The following is a 20510-nucleotide window of genomic DNA, read 5'->3' on the forward strand; positions in this document are numbered from 1 at the left end:
GCCGTCAAGCAGCCAATGGGCAGCCGTTATCATGATCCCAAAAAGCCCCTTTCCCTTTAAGGAAGTTTAAAAAAAAAAACACGTTGCAATGAATCTGCGTTGATTCGTTGCAACGGAGAGACCCATCTAGGTAGCAGGTGGTGTTTGAGCTGCTGCTTCATCATTGCCACGCTCCCCCCGAGTGGAAAAAAAAAGTAACCCCCCCCGGCACGGGTGCAATTTTCGGCCGAAAATACATTAAAAAATAAAGGGAAAATAAACCAGCAAACGAAGCGCTTTTTGCGGATCGGTTTCAGGAGTGTTGCAGATTGTCAACGACGTTGTACATAATGGCAAAACTGTAGCGATTTCAATTTGTAAATATTGTGCTATTTTGGACGAGTGCGGAATGGCCCTCAGTTTTTGGGATGCTGAGGATTTGACAATACTGCAAACAATCACAGGCTACGTAGTCTCAGTCTGTCTCAAGGTTACTCAGGGAAGTGAGAGGCGAGTTTTAACACTTCAGTCTTAACTCATTTTCACTTTTTGAAACCTGCTTCATGGTTAAACTTTAAAGGAGAAAATGTTCCAAGTGTTGGCACCTATCAGCAGTTTGCTGAAGAGCTGCAACTCATCTGTTCTAGAGCTGCCTCACTGGGGATGGAGCTACCTTCACACTTCCAAGCCAGCCAGCTCTCTGCTATAGAGTCAATGGGAATCTTTTTAATTGATCTTTGCATCTCTAGTGAAGAAAGGCACTATTCTCACCATCCCTCCCTTATTTTACAGGCGTGCAGAGCTGCATATTAATATATCTAGCAAAATGCTTCCCAATAAAAATATTACTTTACATACTTTTTATCAAAATTCATTCATCTTGGAACAGTCCAAACTATTTTCTTGGACATGTCAAAGCCCCGACAAGTAGAAAAAATGAACTGCATGTTTGAGAAAGACTTCCAACCTTACTGAGTTTGAAAGCAGTGAGAAAATAAATTCCAATGACTTTGACATTGCTCTCGGGTGAGACCACGTATTTATAGTCCAACCTAACCAGTACTTTACAATCCCTTTATGAACAAAAATATTTGAAAAACATAATTTATACCATTCCCTTTTGATCTGCCACACTGAATAATTCAACAATCCAATATGATCTTGGGGAAAAAAATACCAATCCCATATTTACATTATCTTTTCTGCTTTTGAAGATCTTCAGTCAAACAATGCACAATATTTGGATTCTTCTTCTTTCCTCATTAGGATGACCAATCTTGTGTTCACATAGAGCAGTGGTCCCCAACCTTTATTAGGCTGGGGACCGGCAGGGCATCGGGCCGCGCCCGCGGGGACCACGCCCGCACGGGCCATGCCCACGCTTCGGGCCGCGCCCGCGGGCCGCACCCGGCCACGCCCGCTGGCCATGCCGGCTGGGCGCGCCCGCGGATCGGGCCGCACCCCCGAGCCGCGCCCGCGGATCGGGCCGCGCGGGTGCGGTCTGCACGGGCGTGGCCCGGCCCTGATTCCCTCTCCCCGCCCTCCCGCAGTAAGAAGCTTCCCGGGCCGCACGCTTGCGGCCTGGGAAGTTTTTTACTGCGGGGGGTGGGCGGGGAGAGGGAGCCGCGGCCCGGCGCCATGGCCTTTGTGGCCCGGCACCGGGCCGCGGCCCGCAGGTTGGGGACCACTGACATAGAGGATGCTGTATAGCTAAAATAAAACCTAAGTATTATAAACATAGTAGGGGGGTAGCCCATTTTATTTTACAGCCCCCCCGGGTTAGCCCCCCCCGGCGAAGCCTTCGCAGGGCGAAGGCTTCCCGGGGCCTCCTGCTCCCCAGGGTGGGCGTCGCGCACTCCCCGGGCCCCTCCCCTGCGCCGGCCCGTTTGGCACTGCAAGAGCAGAGCCGCCGCAACTGCGGCGCAGCAGCCCCGCTGTTCTGGCTACGTCAAAGGCCTGGCATCCCCAGCCTCCTCGCCCATGAGCCCTGGCCCGTGGGCTGGAAAGGAGCAGGGCCTCCGTGTCTTCAACGTGGTGGCCATGCTCCTTTCCCTCAGCCTCCTTCCCCGGCCAAGGTGGCCGTGTGGCCGGTGGGAAAGGAGCAGGGCTGCGGCCTCCCTCCCCGGCCAAGGTCCAGGAAATGTTCAGGGAAGGTGCTTCCCCTGAATCTGAGTTCGGTGAGACACAAACCAGCCAAATTTGTGATGGGTTTAAGGTCATGAACTGGTTCATTCACATCCCTACTTAACTATACAAGTTCAGATTCTTGTCAGATTCTTCAAGTTCAAGATTTATACATATGGTTTGTCTGGACAGTTAATTATACCACACACTGGCCATATTAAAAATCTTATTCTAACTCATACAGCTAATATTTAATCATTTATGTTTGTATTAAAATGTAAACATTAATAAGCTGTGCATTTGCAATCTTTGAAAAAAACCCATTCATGCAGGTTGTAATTAGAAGCAAACACAGCATCCTTCACATCATATATGACAGTGTGTAACATAAAAGCTATAATGAAATATTCAGATAGAAGGCAGAGCCTGGTAAGAAGTATCAGCAGTTGGATATGGCACATTAAATCAATCCCATTGGTCATGTTAGAAGAAAGCTTTATTGCAGTTCAGTAAAATAAGCTACATCTGTAAAACATTTCGAATTTTGAGTTACAGTTAAGAAATTAGAAAAGAAACACAGTACCGGGACTTTCTGTTTGAGTGCTATAAACTTCCATGGCTGACCTTTTATATATATATTTGAAATTGATGCTGTATCTTAAGGGAAGTTCATAACCACCCTTTAAGTATAAAAGGAATTACAAAGTTCAGAAGTAAACATATAGCTTTCAAGTATGTTTTCCGCTCTCCAAATGTCTTTAGCCATTATAACAAAGACTATATGCCAAGCAACAGCTTATTCTTGCTGAGAGGTCCATTGCAGAACCAAACTGTCCAGTCTCACACATACACACTCCACACAAAAATGAATTCTAGGATTTAAAATATTCTGATACTTGACATACTTTTCAAAATGGAAAAGATATTTCATAAAATATTCCTCTCTATATTGTTATTTAAAATGTTATGTGCCTAAAAATAATAGACGTCCTTTAAAAAAGAACAAGCCTTCACTATCTTTGAAGATATTAGGGAAAACAACACTTTAATTATGGGATGTGATTATATTCTGGCAATGCCATAAACAAGTTTGCTAAGAAAACAGGACACAGTGTTTGTTCTGTTGTAAGTCTATATACATTGAGAAGAAAGGTTTTATAGCACATTTGCACGTGTTTTGATAGCCTGTTTGGGGACTAATATTCTGCAGACTACAGCAATTGTGCATTAGTTCACCACTGCCAAGCTAACAACATAAATTTACCCTGGCTTTGCAGGAAAATTCTCACATATATTTGATGTGTGTAACCTGAATCTGCTTGTACAGAAAAAAAAGTAATGTATTAAGTACACACACTGAGGTTAAAATAGAACATTTTAATTGTTGGTGCTACATTGGTATTGCCACAAATTCAGGGATTATATTTTTATGAGGATACTGAAGAGGATAGCTCATAAACATCTTTTGTATTTAATCCTTTCACACACAGTTTATTGGTAGCGTTGGTGCAAGATCAGTTTCCATTTTACAACATAAGGAATCCATTATACACAGTGTATATGCCTCCGACAGGTACTGCAAGGGCAACAAATTATCTTTTTAAAGAACTAAGCAGTGTATGTATGCAGCATACATACCACATGCCAGCTTGGTATAGTGGTTAAAAGCAGCAGCCTCTAATCTGGACTGGAAAGCCGGGTTTGATTCCACGCTTCTTCACATGCAGCCAGCTGGATAACCTTGAGCTAGTCAGTCCTGTTAGAGCTGTTCTTGCAAATCAGCTGTCAGAGCTCTCTCAGCCCCACCTACCTCACAGAGTTCTGTTGTGGGGAGAGGAAGGGAAGGCGATTTTAAGCTGCGTTGAGACTCCTTCGGGTAGTGAAAAACAGGGTATAAAAACCAACTCCTCTTCTTCTAAATGGCTTTGAGAAGGCTTCTTAGTTTTAAAAGCAGCTTGGCGAGTGAAATGTAGGGCTGAAGAAAGCTCACAGAATATTTCATTTTTCTTTCATACTTTCACCAAACCATTTTAGCTGCCTTTAAAGATTTTACTTGTAACCATTTGTCCTCAGGACTTGTTTGTGATCAATACCTGGCACCTTGATTGTGTATTAAGAAGCCTAAATAGATTTCAAACACAATATGTGTGAAAGATAGAAGCAGCACCATCAAATGCATTAGAGCTACACTAGAAGTGTTGGTGTTTTTGCTTCCTTAATACAAATGATGGAAAGGAAGCACCACTCCAACTCCTACCCAATATTCAAGATTTCAAAGATAACGCTGAAGGAAAGCTAACGACAATGTAAGCTCATGTAATTTACTTCTCCAGTTTAAGTAATAAACTGTGTCAACTGTAATCAAGAGAATATTTTATCTTGTGCAGATACCCAGTATAGAACTTGCAATGTTAAGGAATGTGAAGCTGCGACAATAAATTTATTCATCCATGGGCTGAAATTCTTTCAGTTACCCAGCATACCCAACTGAGGTTCAAAATAAAGATATACATATAAGAATTTCTTAATGTATAAAAAAATCAACACAAGAAAGTAAAAATAGTAAAATTTAATACATACATGTGCTATACTTTTAAGTTATTGGAATAAAAATGACCACAAAATATAGGAAATAAAGAATAATGCTACATGTTGGAGAAACTGACAATTGAAAATTCTTATCACTCCTTATGTTAAAGAGCCTAGTTGCTGAGATAATGTTTATACAAGTGATGGCAGAGACTTAAAAACCTGTACAGAACATCTTAGTGTTTCCTCAATTAGGTATGTATCTCCTAGGGACAAGAATAGTTGTTTCTAGGCGTTCACTAGGTTTACAATTTGGAGCGGGGGTTGCTATTGAAAAAGTCCACAAATTCTGAACACTATGACGTAAGCTATTTTTACACAACGTTTACAAGCATCCAAGAAATGCAGCATTTTAATTAAACATAAGAATTAGCAAATGAGCACTCAAGTATTTCAAATCAAAATCTCGTATGTTTTTCTGTCTTCCAATGTTACCAAGATGAAAATCCTGAAACCCTGCCATAACAGTAGGCTGAGAAGCAGCATAAGGCAAGTCACAGTAATACTGAACTCACTCATACCCAGTCCAAAGTATTTGTACCAGAGTATGCCTGTGATGTTTAAAAGCTGCGCCAATATCGGAGCGACATCTCACAACTGTGAACTTGTTATGTCCCATTCTGAGCACTTGTGCGCTGTTACAGTAAATTTGGGATTTGACAGGGAGTTACTACATTAACTAATATGTGGGCTTTAAAATTATTACTTTAGAATCTATCAATTAAAAAGGTTACCACATATAAGCTAGGTTCAAAAGGCAGAATCACACTGAAACGTACTTTGCTAACCAAGATTCTTATGTTGGGCCTTTCATTTAAGACAGTGGTCCCCAACCCCCGGTCCAGGGACCGGGACCGGTCCATAGATCAGTCGGTACCGGGCTGCGGCTCCTCCTCCTCCCCAGCTGCTGCCTCGGGGGCTGCCCTGCCACTCTGCCGCCAGCTCACCTTTGGTGCTCTCCAGCGGCCACCATAGCTGGGGCTCCTCCTAGGCATGGCACTGCGCAGCTGCTGCTGGCAATGCCCCCCAATGGGCGGCAGGAAGTCAGGGGCGTCGGAGGGAAAGCAACTGGAGTAGGGGTTCAGGCAGCGGTAGCGACATCCCTTGGCAAAAGACCCCCCCCCCCCTCGGGCCTCAGTAAAATCATCAAGCGTTGACCGGTTCCCGGTGATAAAAAGGTTGGGACCACTGATTTAAGATACCTGCACTCTATTTAGATTCCCAAATGTACACACAATGAACATGTAACAGCCTTTTAAGTATACTGAATATTTTTTAAAGACAAAAACATTACATGATTAAAAGTTAAATAAATATGTGACAGTTAAAAACACACTTATATTTTTTCTGTGCAATTTCATTCCCTATGAAAAAATATCACTGATCTCTGCACCCCTGCACGATCATTTCTCCAAAAGTTTGCTGAAAAATAATACTGACAAGAAAGAAAAAAGATTTACTAACAAATTCAGTGCTTCAAGGCTAAAAACAATATTTGCTTCTTTAGTTCTTACAGCACAGAAATGACTGAACACAGAAAAGCAGTGATAATGTTAACAATATAACAAAACATTAGCTTTAAAATTACTAAATGAGCTTTTGCAGAAATGGAATGTGTGTATTATACTTTGCGACATACAGTCTGAAGGCAAGTTCAGAGAATGCCAAGAGCCTCACTGCACCATTTTCTATGGCAAGGAAATATTGCAGCTTTAAAATAAGCTACACAATACTTATTATCTACCTCTTTCACATGAAAGTTTTAAAAGCAAATCAGCAAATAAATTCTAAAATCGATTTATAGGAATCTTTTCAATTTTATACATTGGGTTTACAGCTTCCATTTCTCTACACACTATTTGAAACTTCCTTCCTGAAGAGCTGTGTTGAGTGATGTGAAATTTGGAGTTCACAATGCAATGTATTAACAGATAAAATCTTTGCATACTAATAAAAGTTTGTTGTTTGTTGCTTTTTATGGTGCTTGCAGAGAGGCAGGTCAGATGTCGATTCCTTTAACAAGGGATGCCTCCAATGTGATGTTGAACTCCTGTAAGGTCTGCAGTACCCGGATCAAGGAGTTCACTAGGGTATGATCCTTTATCAGTGCTATATCCTCATACATCTGAGCCGTGATGGAACAGTCTGCCAACAAAGCAATCCAATGGTGTAACAGGTGGTCTCTGTAAGGGAAAGTTTTACACAACAGAAAGGTTACAACAGTGGTCAGTAGAACTGGTCAGCAGAACAAATGCTAGTCTTGGAAAGAATCACACTTTGCTACTAAAACTTATTCACCAGCAGTTCCCATTGCTAGAATACAACTACTGTCATAAATGCCTTGGTGATTTCCACATTAAACTACTGCAATGTACTTTTCACAGTCTGAATTTCAGTTCCTAGTGGAAACTGACAATTGGCATATGGCTGAAAGTCCTCATGATGATTATATGGCAGATGAATCATGTACAACCTGGATCCTAGATGGCCCCCTACCACTTGCTGAGATTTACTAGTGAGGTTGTGCTCCAGTTTCAGCATATGTAGATCCTGTCACAACTGCTTTCTTGGTCCCAGGCACTCTCCATGGAGGTCTGTTGAAAACCAAGGGTGTTTGGTTATTTAAAAAAAACTTTTCCTTCCCAAACTTCTTTTTATGTCTTTATCCTGGCTGTCCTGTATACTAGAGGTTTAGGGGTATATGTATTCATAAGAGCCTGGTGTTTCTATGGGCTTCAGTTCCCTCTCCCTTCTTCTCCCCTGCATCAACTCTTCTATTCAGAACTAGCAGTGTTTGTTCAATGTAAACATAGCAACCTGACTAAATGTGTGTGGGCTTCTACATAGTCAGTTCACTCAAACATCATGAGTAAAATGTATACTTAATAACAAAACAAATCATAGAAGGCATAGATAACTGGGAACAATCAGCAAGCAGAAGTGAGACAGCTTGCCCAAGAAATGAAGTTGTAAGACCAAGGGTGAGCCCTCTGTTTATTTATTTGATTTATTAATCACCCCTCTCTGCAAGTGTTAAAATCAGAATATAAAAACTGTAATAATAATAAAAACTCTATGTCAAGGCTCCACCTTAGTATCTATGGGTGGCGTGGGGTGTTCAGGGAGGGGGCCTACAATTCATCAGTGTGTCCTGGCCAGAGCCATATGCCTGGTAGAACAGCACCATTTTGCAGCCCCAGTGGAACTCTGATAGTTCCATCAGGGCCCACATCTCTGCCAGCAGCATGTTCCACCAGGCTAGGGCCAGGGCTGAAAAGGCCCTAGCCCTGGTTGAGGCAAGTTGTACTTCCTTAGGGCCAGGGACCACCAGCATATTCACATTTATAGAGGTTAGGGCTCACCTGGGGGTATATTCAGAGAGGCAGTCCCTGAGAGATGAAGAAGGAGGCCTTTTGCCCCAGTGTAGGGACCTTGGAGAACTGTTGTTGCTGGTGTCTGCGGGATCTGGACCTATAAGGGGTTCTATTTCTTGCCTGATGTTGAGAGAGTGGAAGCACATTACATTGAGGTGTGGTGTGTTGTGATATGGTCATGAGGACTTGTAACAGCTGTAAAAATGTTGCTAGTATTTGAAGGAGGGCCTCTGGTGACAACGATGTGTCGCGTTACCAAATGAATGAGCTGCTTGGTCTTTTTGTATTCATTTATTTTAGAAAAACAGGGTACAGAAAAGAGAAAAAAGGTTATAAGTACATTTGCTGAAGACAGTCAAGTGACATGTCATGTATAGAGGTAAAGGTATCCCCTGTGCAAGCACCGGGTCATGTCTGACCCTTGGGGTGACGCCCTCTAGCGTTTTCATGGCAGACTCAATACGGGGTGACTTGCCAGTGCCTTCCCCAGTCATTACCGTTTACCCCCCAACAAGCTGGGTACTCATTTTACCGACCTCGGAAAGATGGAAGGCTGAGTCAGCCTTGAGCCGGCTGCTGTGATTGAACTCCCAGCCTCATGGGCAGAGCTTCAGGCTGCATGTCTGCTGCCTTACCACTCTGAGCCAAAAGAGGCCCTTATATAATGTATAGGAGAGACCAATTTCCCTTTCATCCCCTTTATTATTATAACTTCTAAAGTATTATCTATAAAATACAATAATTCTTATTTCTGTTAGGGTATAATTCAAATTTCATACCTAATCTATTTTGACTATACTGGTTTCATCATTCAAAATAACAAATAAGTTATTATTGTGTAATAGAATGCCTATTATATATCTCAAATAGAAATTAGATTTGTGAAATTAAATATGGAACAGATTTTAATTCTACCTCTATTTCATTGCCATACTACCCATTCATATCCATCCGTCCATTTGAATTTATATGCCGCCACTCCCAGGGTTACCAGGGTTTGATATTTTTCCTATAGTCATTCACATTGTTGCATAAATATTTGTTTTGCATCCACATAAATCATACATTTTTCACTTGTTCATCTTCCGTTTTAATGCTCTTTTTGTTTTATAATAGTGCTCAAAATCAGTCACATCTCTTAGAACTCCATCTTCAATGCTGATGATCTCCTTTACTCATAACTAATCCTCTACTATATAATTGCTTCCATGTTGTTGATGACTCGCTTTTTACACAGAATTCCCCTTGCAACTCCATGTGTGACTTCTGATTGGCTGCCTGCCACCATCTCTTTTACATTGAGAGCAAAGCTTTGGCCCCCTCCAGCTTCTTATAGCAGTGCTCTGACAGCCATGCCATTTACTCCTCTCTGTTCAAGGTAAGTCAGAGTTGTAGATGCACAGATGGGCTTTGCAATTATAACAGCAGCTCACACAATGCAAATGGGGCTATCTATCTATCTACATATCTAATCACACTGTGGTGGCAAACAACAAATTAAAAAAACTTAATTAAAATTATTTACCTAAACAAAATATACTAAAACATAACAAATTCCCCCATCTCCCATACATTCCACCCCATACAATCGCTCCCCAGCCCAGCTAGGATGTCAGAGGATGGGCCCAAAATGTTCCCCTTGCTTGGCCTCAACTTGGACAAAAGAGCTTCGTCTTACGGGCCCTGAAGAACTACATTAGCTCCAGCAGGACCTGTAGCTCTTCCAGGAGCTCATTCCACCAGACTGATGTCTAAATATTTTGATTTCTGATCTCAACTTGTTATTTCCAATTTGCAGCCACAGCTTCATATGCATATAGTATTCTTGATTTAAAATAGTTCATCCTCTTCTTCCATATTATATCTGATATATTTATAGATATTTTATCTCACACTCCTTTGTTTTTGCTTAGCTATAATCTCATTTTCTGTGATCATTTTAGTTGCTGTTCTTTCCTCAGGTTTCCATAATTTCACAGATTAAGCCTGAAAACATGTAATCTGGTAAAACATTCATAATTTGACTATCACAACAACTATAAGAAAACTAACCAATGCTAAAGCAATTTGGTCAATTGCCTAACATGCAACATGTCTACAAACCAATCAAAGCATACTTTAATACCTGGCTCCAAGGCATACCAACATCTGAAACTTGCCATCCTTCCCAATGTTCCTAGGAGTGTTATTGATAGCTGTGACAAAGCGACAAAAACTCCTGGCCCTTGTTTGCCAGTTTTCCTCTGGGACCAGTTCATTTTGATCTAGAGCTTCATAATATCCTTGTGCTTTTTCTGAAGATATATAAAACATATAGACATTGAAAACGATACTCTCAGCAGCTTATCATGCTAAAATTTTGCCCTAATTCATACACACTGGTTGCAGTTTAGTAACTTTACTATTAAAATAGAAGCATCTTGTTGCCTACTCACTAAGAAACTAGCCTAAAATTTACAATGCCAATAAATGGATCCAATGTATAAGTACTATGAGTTACTCCCATCTCTGAAAGAATTGATACCATTTTGTAAAACGAATGTTCATTTATTCATTCCTTTAATTTACTCCATTTCATGTGGCACAGAGTTATCCACATGTTATTTCTCTTAGTTGTGTGCTTGTACTGTGGCAAGGTTTTTTTCTTTTCGGCCCATTATGCACGGCCGCCGAAATGGCGATTTCGGGTCACATGGAAAACGCGGAGGGGGAAGACGCGACGCACACCGGTTACGCACGGGGCGGGGCGCGACGGCGGCAAAACCCAGAGTAACCGATTATGCACGCGGCGATCCGGGCGCCACTTCTGGTTGCGCCCCGGTCACCCGGAAGCTGCACTTTCTTCCGCGTTTCGCTAACGCAGCTTTTTCGGCGACATGCACCGAAGCTGCGGCCGGTTGCAGCCGGCACTGTGCGTTATCAGTGATTTTAGTCGCAGCCATTCCACCCCGAATGTGCGCTAAAACCCCCGTGCATAATGGGTCTTCCACGTGCACATTCACATCTAGTTTGGCCATAAACCCTTCCAATACTGGTGACATATTGACTACTCCATTTAAAAGGAAAAAATCATGCTCTTAAATAGTCAAGCATTTAGCTTTATTATTAAAAATACGTTCTTCAGAAAATATTTCAAGTTAATTTTCACATGAATAGAGAATCCATATTTTAGGAAGATGCAGGACAGACGTAAAGGACAAATCCTCTATCAGTAGTAAACAAGAGACAGCAATTTGCTGCAATCAGTGTTTCTTCCAGTAATAACAATGACAAAACCCAACTAAAAGATAGAAGCTATCCAGAAAAGAGATGCCTGTTCTCTGTACTTACCTAGAAAGTCCCAAATAAAAACATTTTTGAAGAGCCTGGGTGATTTAAATCCATGCTGAAACACTTGTTCAAGAGCTGAGACAAGCCCACCTTCTCCACAAAGTAGAAGTGTCAAACTGCCTCTCTGCCAACAATAAAAATGTTTTATTTTTTGTGATGTCTGTTCACTTGTATTATGAATATATCTACCACCATTTGCAACTAGGATTAAATAAAAACTAAGAGCACACACAGGCCCTACCAAGTTAAGACTAGCACACAACTATGCACACTAGGACTGGTTAGAACTGCATTCAACCATAGAACAAACTGGATGACATTGGACCCGTCATCTACTCTTAGCCTAACTAGTGTAGGATTGAGTCAGCACCTATCTGTCAGTTAGTGGTTTTCACCAGAAAAAGACCCAAGAAAAAAAAATCTGAAATAGCAGCCCCAGTTCAGGATTTTTGAGTGATTAAATGTCAATAATATGTCAACCTTATTTAGGGGAACCAAAATAAGAATCACAAAATTATTTATTTATTACTTCATATCGGGGGAAATGTGGTGGAGTGTCTGAAAAAGTGTCAAATGGACTAGTCTCATCTTTGAGATCAGGGAGAACAGAGTTCACACAGCAGTTACATAAATTGTTTGGATCAGATGTAATGCTAAGGCCTTGTTTGGATATAGTGTCGGAACCTTAACCACAGTAAAGGGATCTGTAAAAGTTTTACAGAGGTTGGGAATCAAGAGTGCCCTCGTAAGAATTTCTCTGCGTCTCTCCACCCAAGTTCAGTGTTAGATGGACCTGCTGCTATTTATTTTTTGGAGTCACAGCCTACTTAAAGCAACCCCTAATGTTTTTAAGGCAAGAGATGTTCAGAGGTGGTGCCATTGTGCCTCTGCATCATGACCCTGGTATTGCTTAGTGGTCTCCCATCCAAATAGCAGTCAGGGCCAACCCTACTTAGCTTCTGAGATCTGATGAGATTGGCCTAGCCTGGCCTATCCAAGTCAGGACCCCTGTTGATTTTACATTATTTAATATTAACCCAACTATGGATTCTAAACTAACTTGAGAAAACATAGTTGCACTTACCTGTAACTGTTGTTCATTGACATCTTATGTGCACACACACATTGGGATGGCGCAAAATAGCCACAGAAGATTGTTTTAAAGCTTAGCTCTATTAGGGAACTCCCGTTCCTCTGAACAGCTCAAGCATCCAGTTTCCTGTCAGACACATCATGTATTCCAAGGGCAGAGCATCCCTATCCCTCAGTTCTGAAACCACCACTGCAAGTCTTCCAATACTGAACCCGGACCAGGGACCTGACTCCAAACTTCATTTATAGCTCACAACATGGATGGAGGTAGGGAATGCGTGTCTGCATACATTTCGATGAACAACAGTTACAGGGTAAGTGCAACTATGTTTTCATTTTCCATCAAACCTCAAAAGTTGGTATACTGTGGAGCAATTGCAAAGCACATCTTCCTCTCACAGTAGCGGAGAAGGAACTGAGAGATGGGGTGCTCTACCCTTGGAAGATGTAATGCTGTTCAAAGGAACAGGAGCACCCCCTAATGGAGCTAAGCTTTAAAACAGTCGCCTGTGACTGGCTGCACTTGCACAGTCCCAATGTGGGGCTGCATCACAAAACGGAAAATTAACCCAGATTAAAACTCCGATGACGCTACTGCAAAAGAGAGCCTTATGTTAAAAACATCACTAGCAGTGCTCCATTATCCACGTGAGGCTTTATTGCTTTTTCCCTTCTCCTCCTCCAGTCCCTTTCAAGAAATTATTCTACAGGCCAGGGGATTCCCAGGAATGGTGGGAAAAGTGGCAGAGTGTTTATGCGAGAAACAAGAACCACATCTGCACAGATGGAAGAAGAAGCACTCTCACTACCTTCATTCTCAGTACTTTATCCCAACAATGCACAGTGATTTTGTTCAATACACATTGTGCAGTCACAGGAATCAGCTTTCTCACAGCCAGAAGGGACTGCTGGGGCAGCAAAAACTGAGGAAGAACGACCATCTGTGTGTGAAGATCTCAGATCAGTATATGAGAGGGATGCTGAATCCAACCCACAGATTCATTTGTTAATTTCACAAACATACCTATGGCACACCTTCTCTAGAACCTAGTCAATTACAACTGAACATAGAAATCAGAAAAATAAATTTGATAAGAATTTCAATTCTTACCTCTTTCTCAGGTTTGTGAAAATGTTTGACAATTCCATTTACTGCTTCACCAATAGATTCTTGTATCTGACCTGTGTTTAACTCTATTCAAATAAAGTAAACATATTAATTTAACTTGAATTCAATTCATACACACAAAAATCAAAATTAAATTATCTTTTGAGGTCAGGGGAAATGTGCTATATTATTTTATATGTTTTGTTCTGTTCTATAATGTTTGCATTACTACAGCTGTCCCATTAAAAAAAATTAAAGCATATACTATGTTTTGGTTTGATCTCCAAGCAGGCATATAGAAAACTATACTGGAGCTATTGTATATGAAGATAAGATGTCAAAACCATATATCAATGCTTTTGCCATTTGTTTTGTTTTCTGACCATTTCTGCATGAGGAATTTGCCTCTAAACAGCCTCTGGCTACTGGCGAGTTTTAGAGCCCCCTCCACATGACATCGTCTGCATCCTGAGGCTGTCCAGGAGCTGGCTTGAGTTTTCGCCAGATTTGCCTTGCCAAAACTGGATTTGCCACCTCCTATCATACTTCTCAGGGAGCAATCAGGGGCAAGCCTGTATGGATGGGGGAAAGGCGTGATAGTCCCTGTAACTTTGTCCCACCCTCCCCTCTCCATTTCCTGCGCCAAGAATTTTTTTTTTAATGGTGCAGTCTGCATTGCTGTGGGACTGCAAAGCTACTTTGTCAAAGGTAAAATAAAATCTTCTGTTAAGTCCCCATGATCTTTTTGGGATCAGGCAAGCAAAACATAGTCTGTGTTTTCTGATGGTGGGAAATGAACTGAGAGAGGGAGAGGGGCACATGATGAAGCAGCCCTCTTCTGATCAGTCAGGCATCCGTGCACTTTGTTTTTAAGCCCATTATTCACACAAAATCACTTTTCAGGATCCAGTTACCATTTCCAGCCTCTCACAATCTACAAAGACATAACCATAGTCCGAAACAGTACAAATTCAAAAAAAAAAAAAGGGGGGGGGGAGGGAATGCTGTAGTGTTCTGGCATTTCTTCATAGCAACACGGAAGTGTTAATTTTTTATTGAAAATGTTTGTGTTGTGGCATTACTGCATAGCAATGCAGAGGTATCTTTTAAAAATATATATATATATATATTAATTTCGGGGCTCAGGGGGGGGGGGGAAGAAAATTTCAGTTCACATGAGAACCGCTGTGCTATGGTTGGTGGCTTCCTGTGAGTGGGGGGGGGGAGAAGTTTGGCTTGTATACCCTTGCAGCCTCTTTGGGAGGCAAAAAGCTGCCAGGAGTCAGAGGGAAAATGCAGGAGGGGTCTCCTTTGAAGAGGCATGCAAATGTGCGGCTTATGACTGCACATTTGCAAGGAGGCAGTGCGAGGTGTGCGCCTCTGTGCGGAAACAGTCTCTGTCTTGTACAATTGATTATCTGAGGTGAGAATTTTAACTTGTTAGTGTGATTTAGTTAGTTCTGGAATTTTGCCGCTGCTGCTTTCTATGGGAACATGTTATCTGCCTCCTGGGTCCTGGGACAGGAAGCACCAACTGTGTCTTCTCGCATGAATAGGGGGGTGTCATCTGGAATGTTTTGCGCCCAAATGGGTAGGCAGGGGAGCCCAGGGGTTGGAGGCTGAAGTAAAGTAATAGATTCTGGGAAAGTAGTTTCAGCAAAGGACCTATAGATGTTAGATTGTATCATCAATAACAAGATTTTATTCAACGGTCTGCTTATTGAGTGTAATCAGCTGAACTGTTATAAAGATACCACCACAACATTCTGAAAGTACCCTTAGCTAGCTAAACAATATCTACAGCAGAAAGCATCAGACAATTTAGCACCCTACAGCACAACTTCATCTAGTCAGCAAATTGGTAGTTTTTTCTGCTCAGATATATCCTGGATAAATCAGTTGTACCAAAACTGATGAACAAACTGCAATATAGGCTGCATCAATAATACATGTAAAGAGCCCAGAGGAGATCTAAAAATAGGAATAGGTTTATGAATTGATCTGCATTTTAAAAGGTCCTACGGGTGAAACATAATTATAATTTGCTCAACTTACTTGGTTTGTTGTTTGGTGATATAGTGACAAATCTTCTGATCATACTTGGGGACTGCTGCAAAGGAGGAGTTCTGCACTGTCTTTCATCCACCTCAGTGTGGGATGTCAGCAATTCTCCCACCAGAATCCTCTCTAAACTGCCATCATCCATCCCTTTTCCAAGCCACCTCCCACAGGGAAACCTACCAACACAAGAAAGGAAGAGAAAAAGAAGAGTCATATAGGTGAATGTTCTACATTTGGAGTACATAAAACCAGACATTATATGTGACTCAGTAAACATATATTTTCCTCTATCATTTGGGCATACTCTTATTTCTTCAGCAATGCATCTTGCAATGCAGCCAGGAGTTTTGACCAACAGTCAATTCATATTTGGAAAGTTAGCAATAAAAATCAAAATTGCCGTGTCAGCTCATAGTGAATTTTTCTTGAAGTCACTTCCATACCAGGTATTTAGTTCACCTTTGGAAAGCAGGTTTTTTCCTCCATCTACACAGCACTGTCCAGCTTCTTGCTATATACTAGTTAGAAGGAACACACCAAAGCTTGGGTGGCTGCCATGTGAACATAGATGTCTAGATCTCCCTTTCCCAGCTCCATTTATATTGATCTCACTTTCCTATGGGAGGGCTTTTTAATTTTTTTTTGTAAGAATTACTGACAAATCACTCTACCTTTCAAAAGTTATAACAGTCTGTCTATAGTCATCAGAATTCCCAACTTTCATTTTTAAAAGTCTCTAACCCTTTTAATTGTGATTTCTCATATCACAGCAACAAAAGGGACTAGAGCATTAGTTTTTAATGAATACTAGGGATTCAGTGGGCCTGGCAGACAGACACAGAAAACTGTTAATTACTGATTTAAATAAATCAATGACAGAGAAAATCTCAGCTGGGGTAAAGAAAATTTTGGGAAAGGAAAGGAATCTATTGAACTATATTAGCTACTAGCTTTGCAAGTTTGTTTCCAGTTCTAACAAGCCAGACATAAGGGCACCAAAATGTACTTTGTAAAAAAGATAAATTGTTACATATTACTTGAAATAATCTTTCTAAAAGGAAGCATTATTATTTTACTATTTTTCTATATTACTGTCTGAATTGATCCCAAATAAATATGAAACCAAGTAATTAAGACAGCATTATTATTGGAATAGTCTGTATTTAAAAGCCATTGTAGAATATCGGACTGTAGAAGCTTGCTGAGTGACCTTGGGCCAATCACACACTCTCAGCCTAATCTATACCTCACAGGATTCAGGACGGTAGCCATGATAGGTTGCAGTAGAATAAATAAATTTGAATCATGTAGCTTCTTAGAGACCAACAAGATTTGGGGAGCATAAGCTTCTGAGAGTGAAATCTGCCTTTGGCAGATCTGACAAAGGGAATGTTGACTCTTGAAAGCTTATACACCAGAAATCATGCTGGTTGCAAAAATGCTACTGGATTCAAATCTAGCTGCATTTCATGTGGCTGTTGTGAGGATAGAATGGAGGAGAATGATGTAATTGCTTTGTATTGCCATGAGAGAGCAGGGTAAAAAGATGCAAGAAATTAATGCTGTGCAAAATGATCCTTACTTGTAAGTATGGCCTGTTACTTCATTTCTGACCATAACATATTCCACCAGCCACTTGGCATACAGACCAGAGTTATCATGTCCTATTTGTACTGTAGTAAGTTTCCCCAGATTCTGACACTGAAATTTTAAAAGGAAAAAAAAATATGATGGATCAAAACAGAAAGAAAATATCACATGGTGAAAACAATACAGTCCACTGATTAGATCATTATCAATTAAACCAGCTCATTTCAAGTTTTATTACTTCTGAAAGAAAGAAGCCATATTCAGACTAAACAGGAAGAGAATCTTCCAATGTTAAGATTTTTTAAAAAATGAACAGATTAATAAACGTTATACTGGTACACACTGACCACACCTCAAATGTCATCTCTAGCGTATTCCTGGGAATCTGCAGGACTCCTGTTTCACCCAGTTCTCCTGAAATACATATCCATGGATTGGCTGTGAACATTGAGCCACCAAGCTTTTTGCTAGGAACAATTAATATATGGTATGGAATCACTGGGGAAGGAAAAAAAATAGAATAAACCTCCAAAGAGACAAGTAACACCATTAAAACAGAAGAATGATGTTTTGCTCTCATACTGTATTCTTATCATATAGTCTACAATAAGTTCAGCCTATAAAATGGGACTCTTGGATACTAAAAAAGCTATAGCATTCAAATCAGAAACTACAACTGCTGATCATAAAAATGTTATTTATTTAAAGAAAGTATATAATATAAATACTAAGACCATATTAATTAATTATTTAGAATATTTATTTTTGGCAAACTTTCAGAAAGTCTTTCAAAAGCTGACAGTAAAACAATCAAACAATGAATCCAGCAATAAAATAATGCACAGCATCTTAATAATCTCATGAAATCAGGATTAACTGACAAAACCAGGAAGATTAAAAAGTATTAAAATAACACAAAAGGAAATATAGTCAATCAAAAGCCTGGAGAAAAAGGAAAGTTTTCACTAGGCAATTAAAGCTATACAAGGTAGGCACCAGACAAATTATGATAGGATGGTTATTCCAAAATCAGGGTGCCACCACAATAGAGCCTCTGTTGTGCACACCCACATCCTTGGGACAAAAACAATTAATCTCGTTCCTGATTTTTTTGGGGGGGGGGGAGGACTTTAGAGAGGCATGCTTTGTGTTACAACATTGGGAAAAAATATTTCTGGCATCACCTGCACACTTGTCCGCGTATTCGTTGCTCCAGGATGTTAGCCATTTATAAAAAGACACTTCTGTCCCTGGGAACAAGGGAGAGGGAGGCAGGTGCGAGGGCAGGACAACCCTCTGCTGATTGCTCTCTCTTAGCTAGCACTAAATAGGTTGGGGAATCCACTTCATGAGATTCCCCAACTAGTGCTTTAAAATGGAGGATGTAGCCAGCTGGTTACTGCCCAGATGCTGGATATTGGCAACGTCATATGGAGGGGCCGGAATATAACAACTACGTAAAGTGAAATGCATTTCACTGCATTTAATGGGTGTGGAAATCCTCTTGGTATCTTGCTATGAGTGGTCAGATAATTTGGATCCAGGGATTGCCTCTTAAACTGGAGTTTCACAGCCTCTTTTTTCACACTCTAGCCCTTCTTTCAGCAAATCATTTACTGCTCCCTAAACCTAAAGAGGCAATCTTTTCCAGTAGAAAGATGGGAAAGGTTCGAGTATTGATATAGTCGTCTGTATCCTTCCTTAGGCTTCCACATTCTCAGGCTTCAACAAGTGTAATTCACTCAAACAACTGTAAATAGGTTGATCTTTGATAACATTCTGAGATCTGCCTCCTAAGCTAATTGGAACCCAAGTCACAACAGATGTAAGCAATTTTATCATCAAGTTCCCAATAAACTGGTTACAACAAGCACCTGATTCTTCTAGTCTGATTTTTCTATACTGAGAGGGCAAGAGGCAATAATATTTGTTACTTAGGGTGAAACTAGATAACTATGCAGATCTGTTTATGAATCAACAAGGAAACACTGGCTTCCCTCCACTGATAAATAGCCAGAATAAACCCTTTATATACTGAAAACAAAGGCTGCTGCAGTGAGTCCAATGACTTTACACAATGTTGGGCATGCTCTTCTGGTTTTTCCCTTGGTTAATACAAAAAGTAGTCAGCTTAAGTCTGCTACACTTAACATTTAGCCATTATTTCCTTCTCAATGTCCTGTACTACAGCAAGAATTTATATTCCTCACCCAGTATTTTGGTTATGAGATTCCAGTGTCTTTCAATTGTAGCAAAGAATGATGGCCACACTGCTAAATAACAGTACGTTGTTGCACTTAATTCATATTTCTTGTTGACAGGAGGAGAGGCTATTTTCAAATACTATAGACTATAGTATAGTCTATAGTATAGACCCAATACTGAAGAAGTGCATTTTACTTCCCAGCTTGGTATGTTCAGATATGATAAAAATTAATGAATCTACATGGAAGTATAAGGACATATTCTAAACATTTTTAACAGAAGCTCAACAATAAAAAGCAGTACTTACAGATTGTTGTAAAAACATTCGTAAAACAGAAATAATCAACAGCATTGAACGACAATAGATGATAAAGAAATTGCTCTTTCTCGTCATCACAGCGCAGGAAAGCATAGCGTTTGTAGAGTTTTCTGGCAAGAATACAAACACTCAATCAGCTTAAAAATACTTTTCAGAAACAGAAGCAGCAGAAGGAGATAGGATTACTTAAGAATATGAAATTTGTATTCAGTTATAGGAATAGTTTTTTTTTAATGGTCAGTGTTAAAATTACTCGCTACACTTTAGTTTTTCTAGTTATATCAGTCTATCAGGACACTGAAAAACAGCAGGAGGCTGAGTAATATTATGAGGGGGCAGGGGAGCATCAAATACATTGAAAACTGCTATGTGTGTGTGTGTGTGAGCGCTATACACTGCTAAAAGACTGAACATGAGCCAAGACCACTTCTCATGCACTAGACCAGGGGTAGTCAACCTGTGGTCCTCCAGATGTCCATGGACTACAATTCCCATGAGCCCCTGCCAGCGTCTGGAGGACCACAGGTTGACTACCCCTGCACTAGACCATATGGGATGAAGAGCAGCATTCTTCCTTCGAGGGAAAGGGTCTTGCAAACGATGTACAACATGGTTCATTTTATTTCAAATTCAGCACACAACTACTTTTAGCTAGTGTAGTGGTATTCCACCTTTTCTCCAATGGAGCCTAAACTCTCACAGTTTAGAAAAGATCAAGGAATGTACATAAACTTCTAAC

At 40.6% G+C, this 20510-nt stretch overlaps 1 protein-coding gene across 6 annotated transcripts in view; it reads right to left on the bottom strand.

Moving 5' to 3' along the window:
• Positions 1 to 4657: 4657 nt before the first annotated feature.
• The window catches only part of DENND5A (DENN domain containing 5A), an 82067-nt gene continuing 66214 nt past the window's right edge, over positions 4658 to 20510 (bottom strand). For all 6 annotated transcript variants that reach the window (XM_077321756.1, XM_077321755.1, XM_077321757.1 and 3 more), the window contains 8 exons: positions 19760 to 19881; positions 17600 to 17745; positions 17240 to 17358; positions 15652 to 15833; positions 13600 to 13682; positions 11397 to 11520; positions 10192 to 10360; positions 4658 to 6875 (listed from right to left, as the gene is read on the bottom strand). In XM_077321756.1, the coding sequence (XP_077177871.1) occupies positions 6692 to 6875; positions 10192 to 10360; positions 11397 to 11520; positions 13600 to 13682; positions 15652 to 15833; positions 17240 to 17358; positions 17600 to 17745; positions 19760 to 19881 (1129 nt within the window). In that variant the 3' untranslated portion in view covers positions 4658 to 6691. The remainder of the gene's footprint in view (positions 6876 to 10191; positions 10361 to 11396; positions 11521 to 13599; positions 13683 to 15651; positions 15834 to 17239; positions 17359 to 17599; positions 17746 to 19759; positions 19882 to 20510) is intronic.

Source organism: Paroedura picta, chromosome 2, assembly GCF_049243985.1.
Source record: "Paroedura picta isolate Pp20150507F chromosome 2, Ppicta_v3.0, whole genome shotgun sequence".
Classification (NCBI taxonomy): Eukaryota; Metazoa; Chordata; class Lepidosauria; order Squamata; family Gekkonidae; genus Paroedura; species Paroedura picta.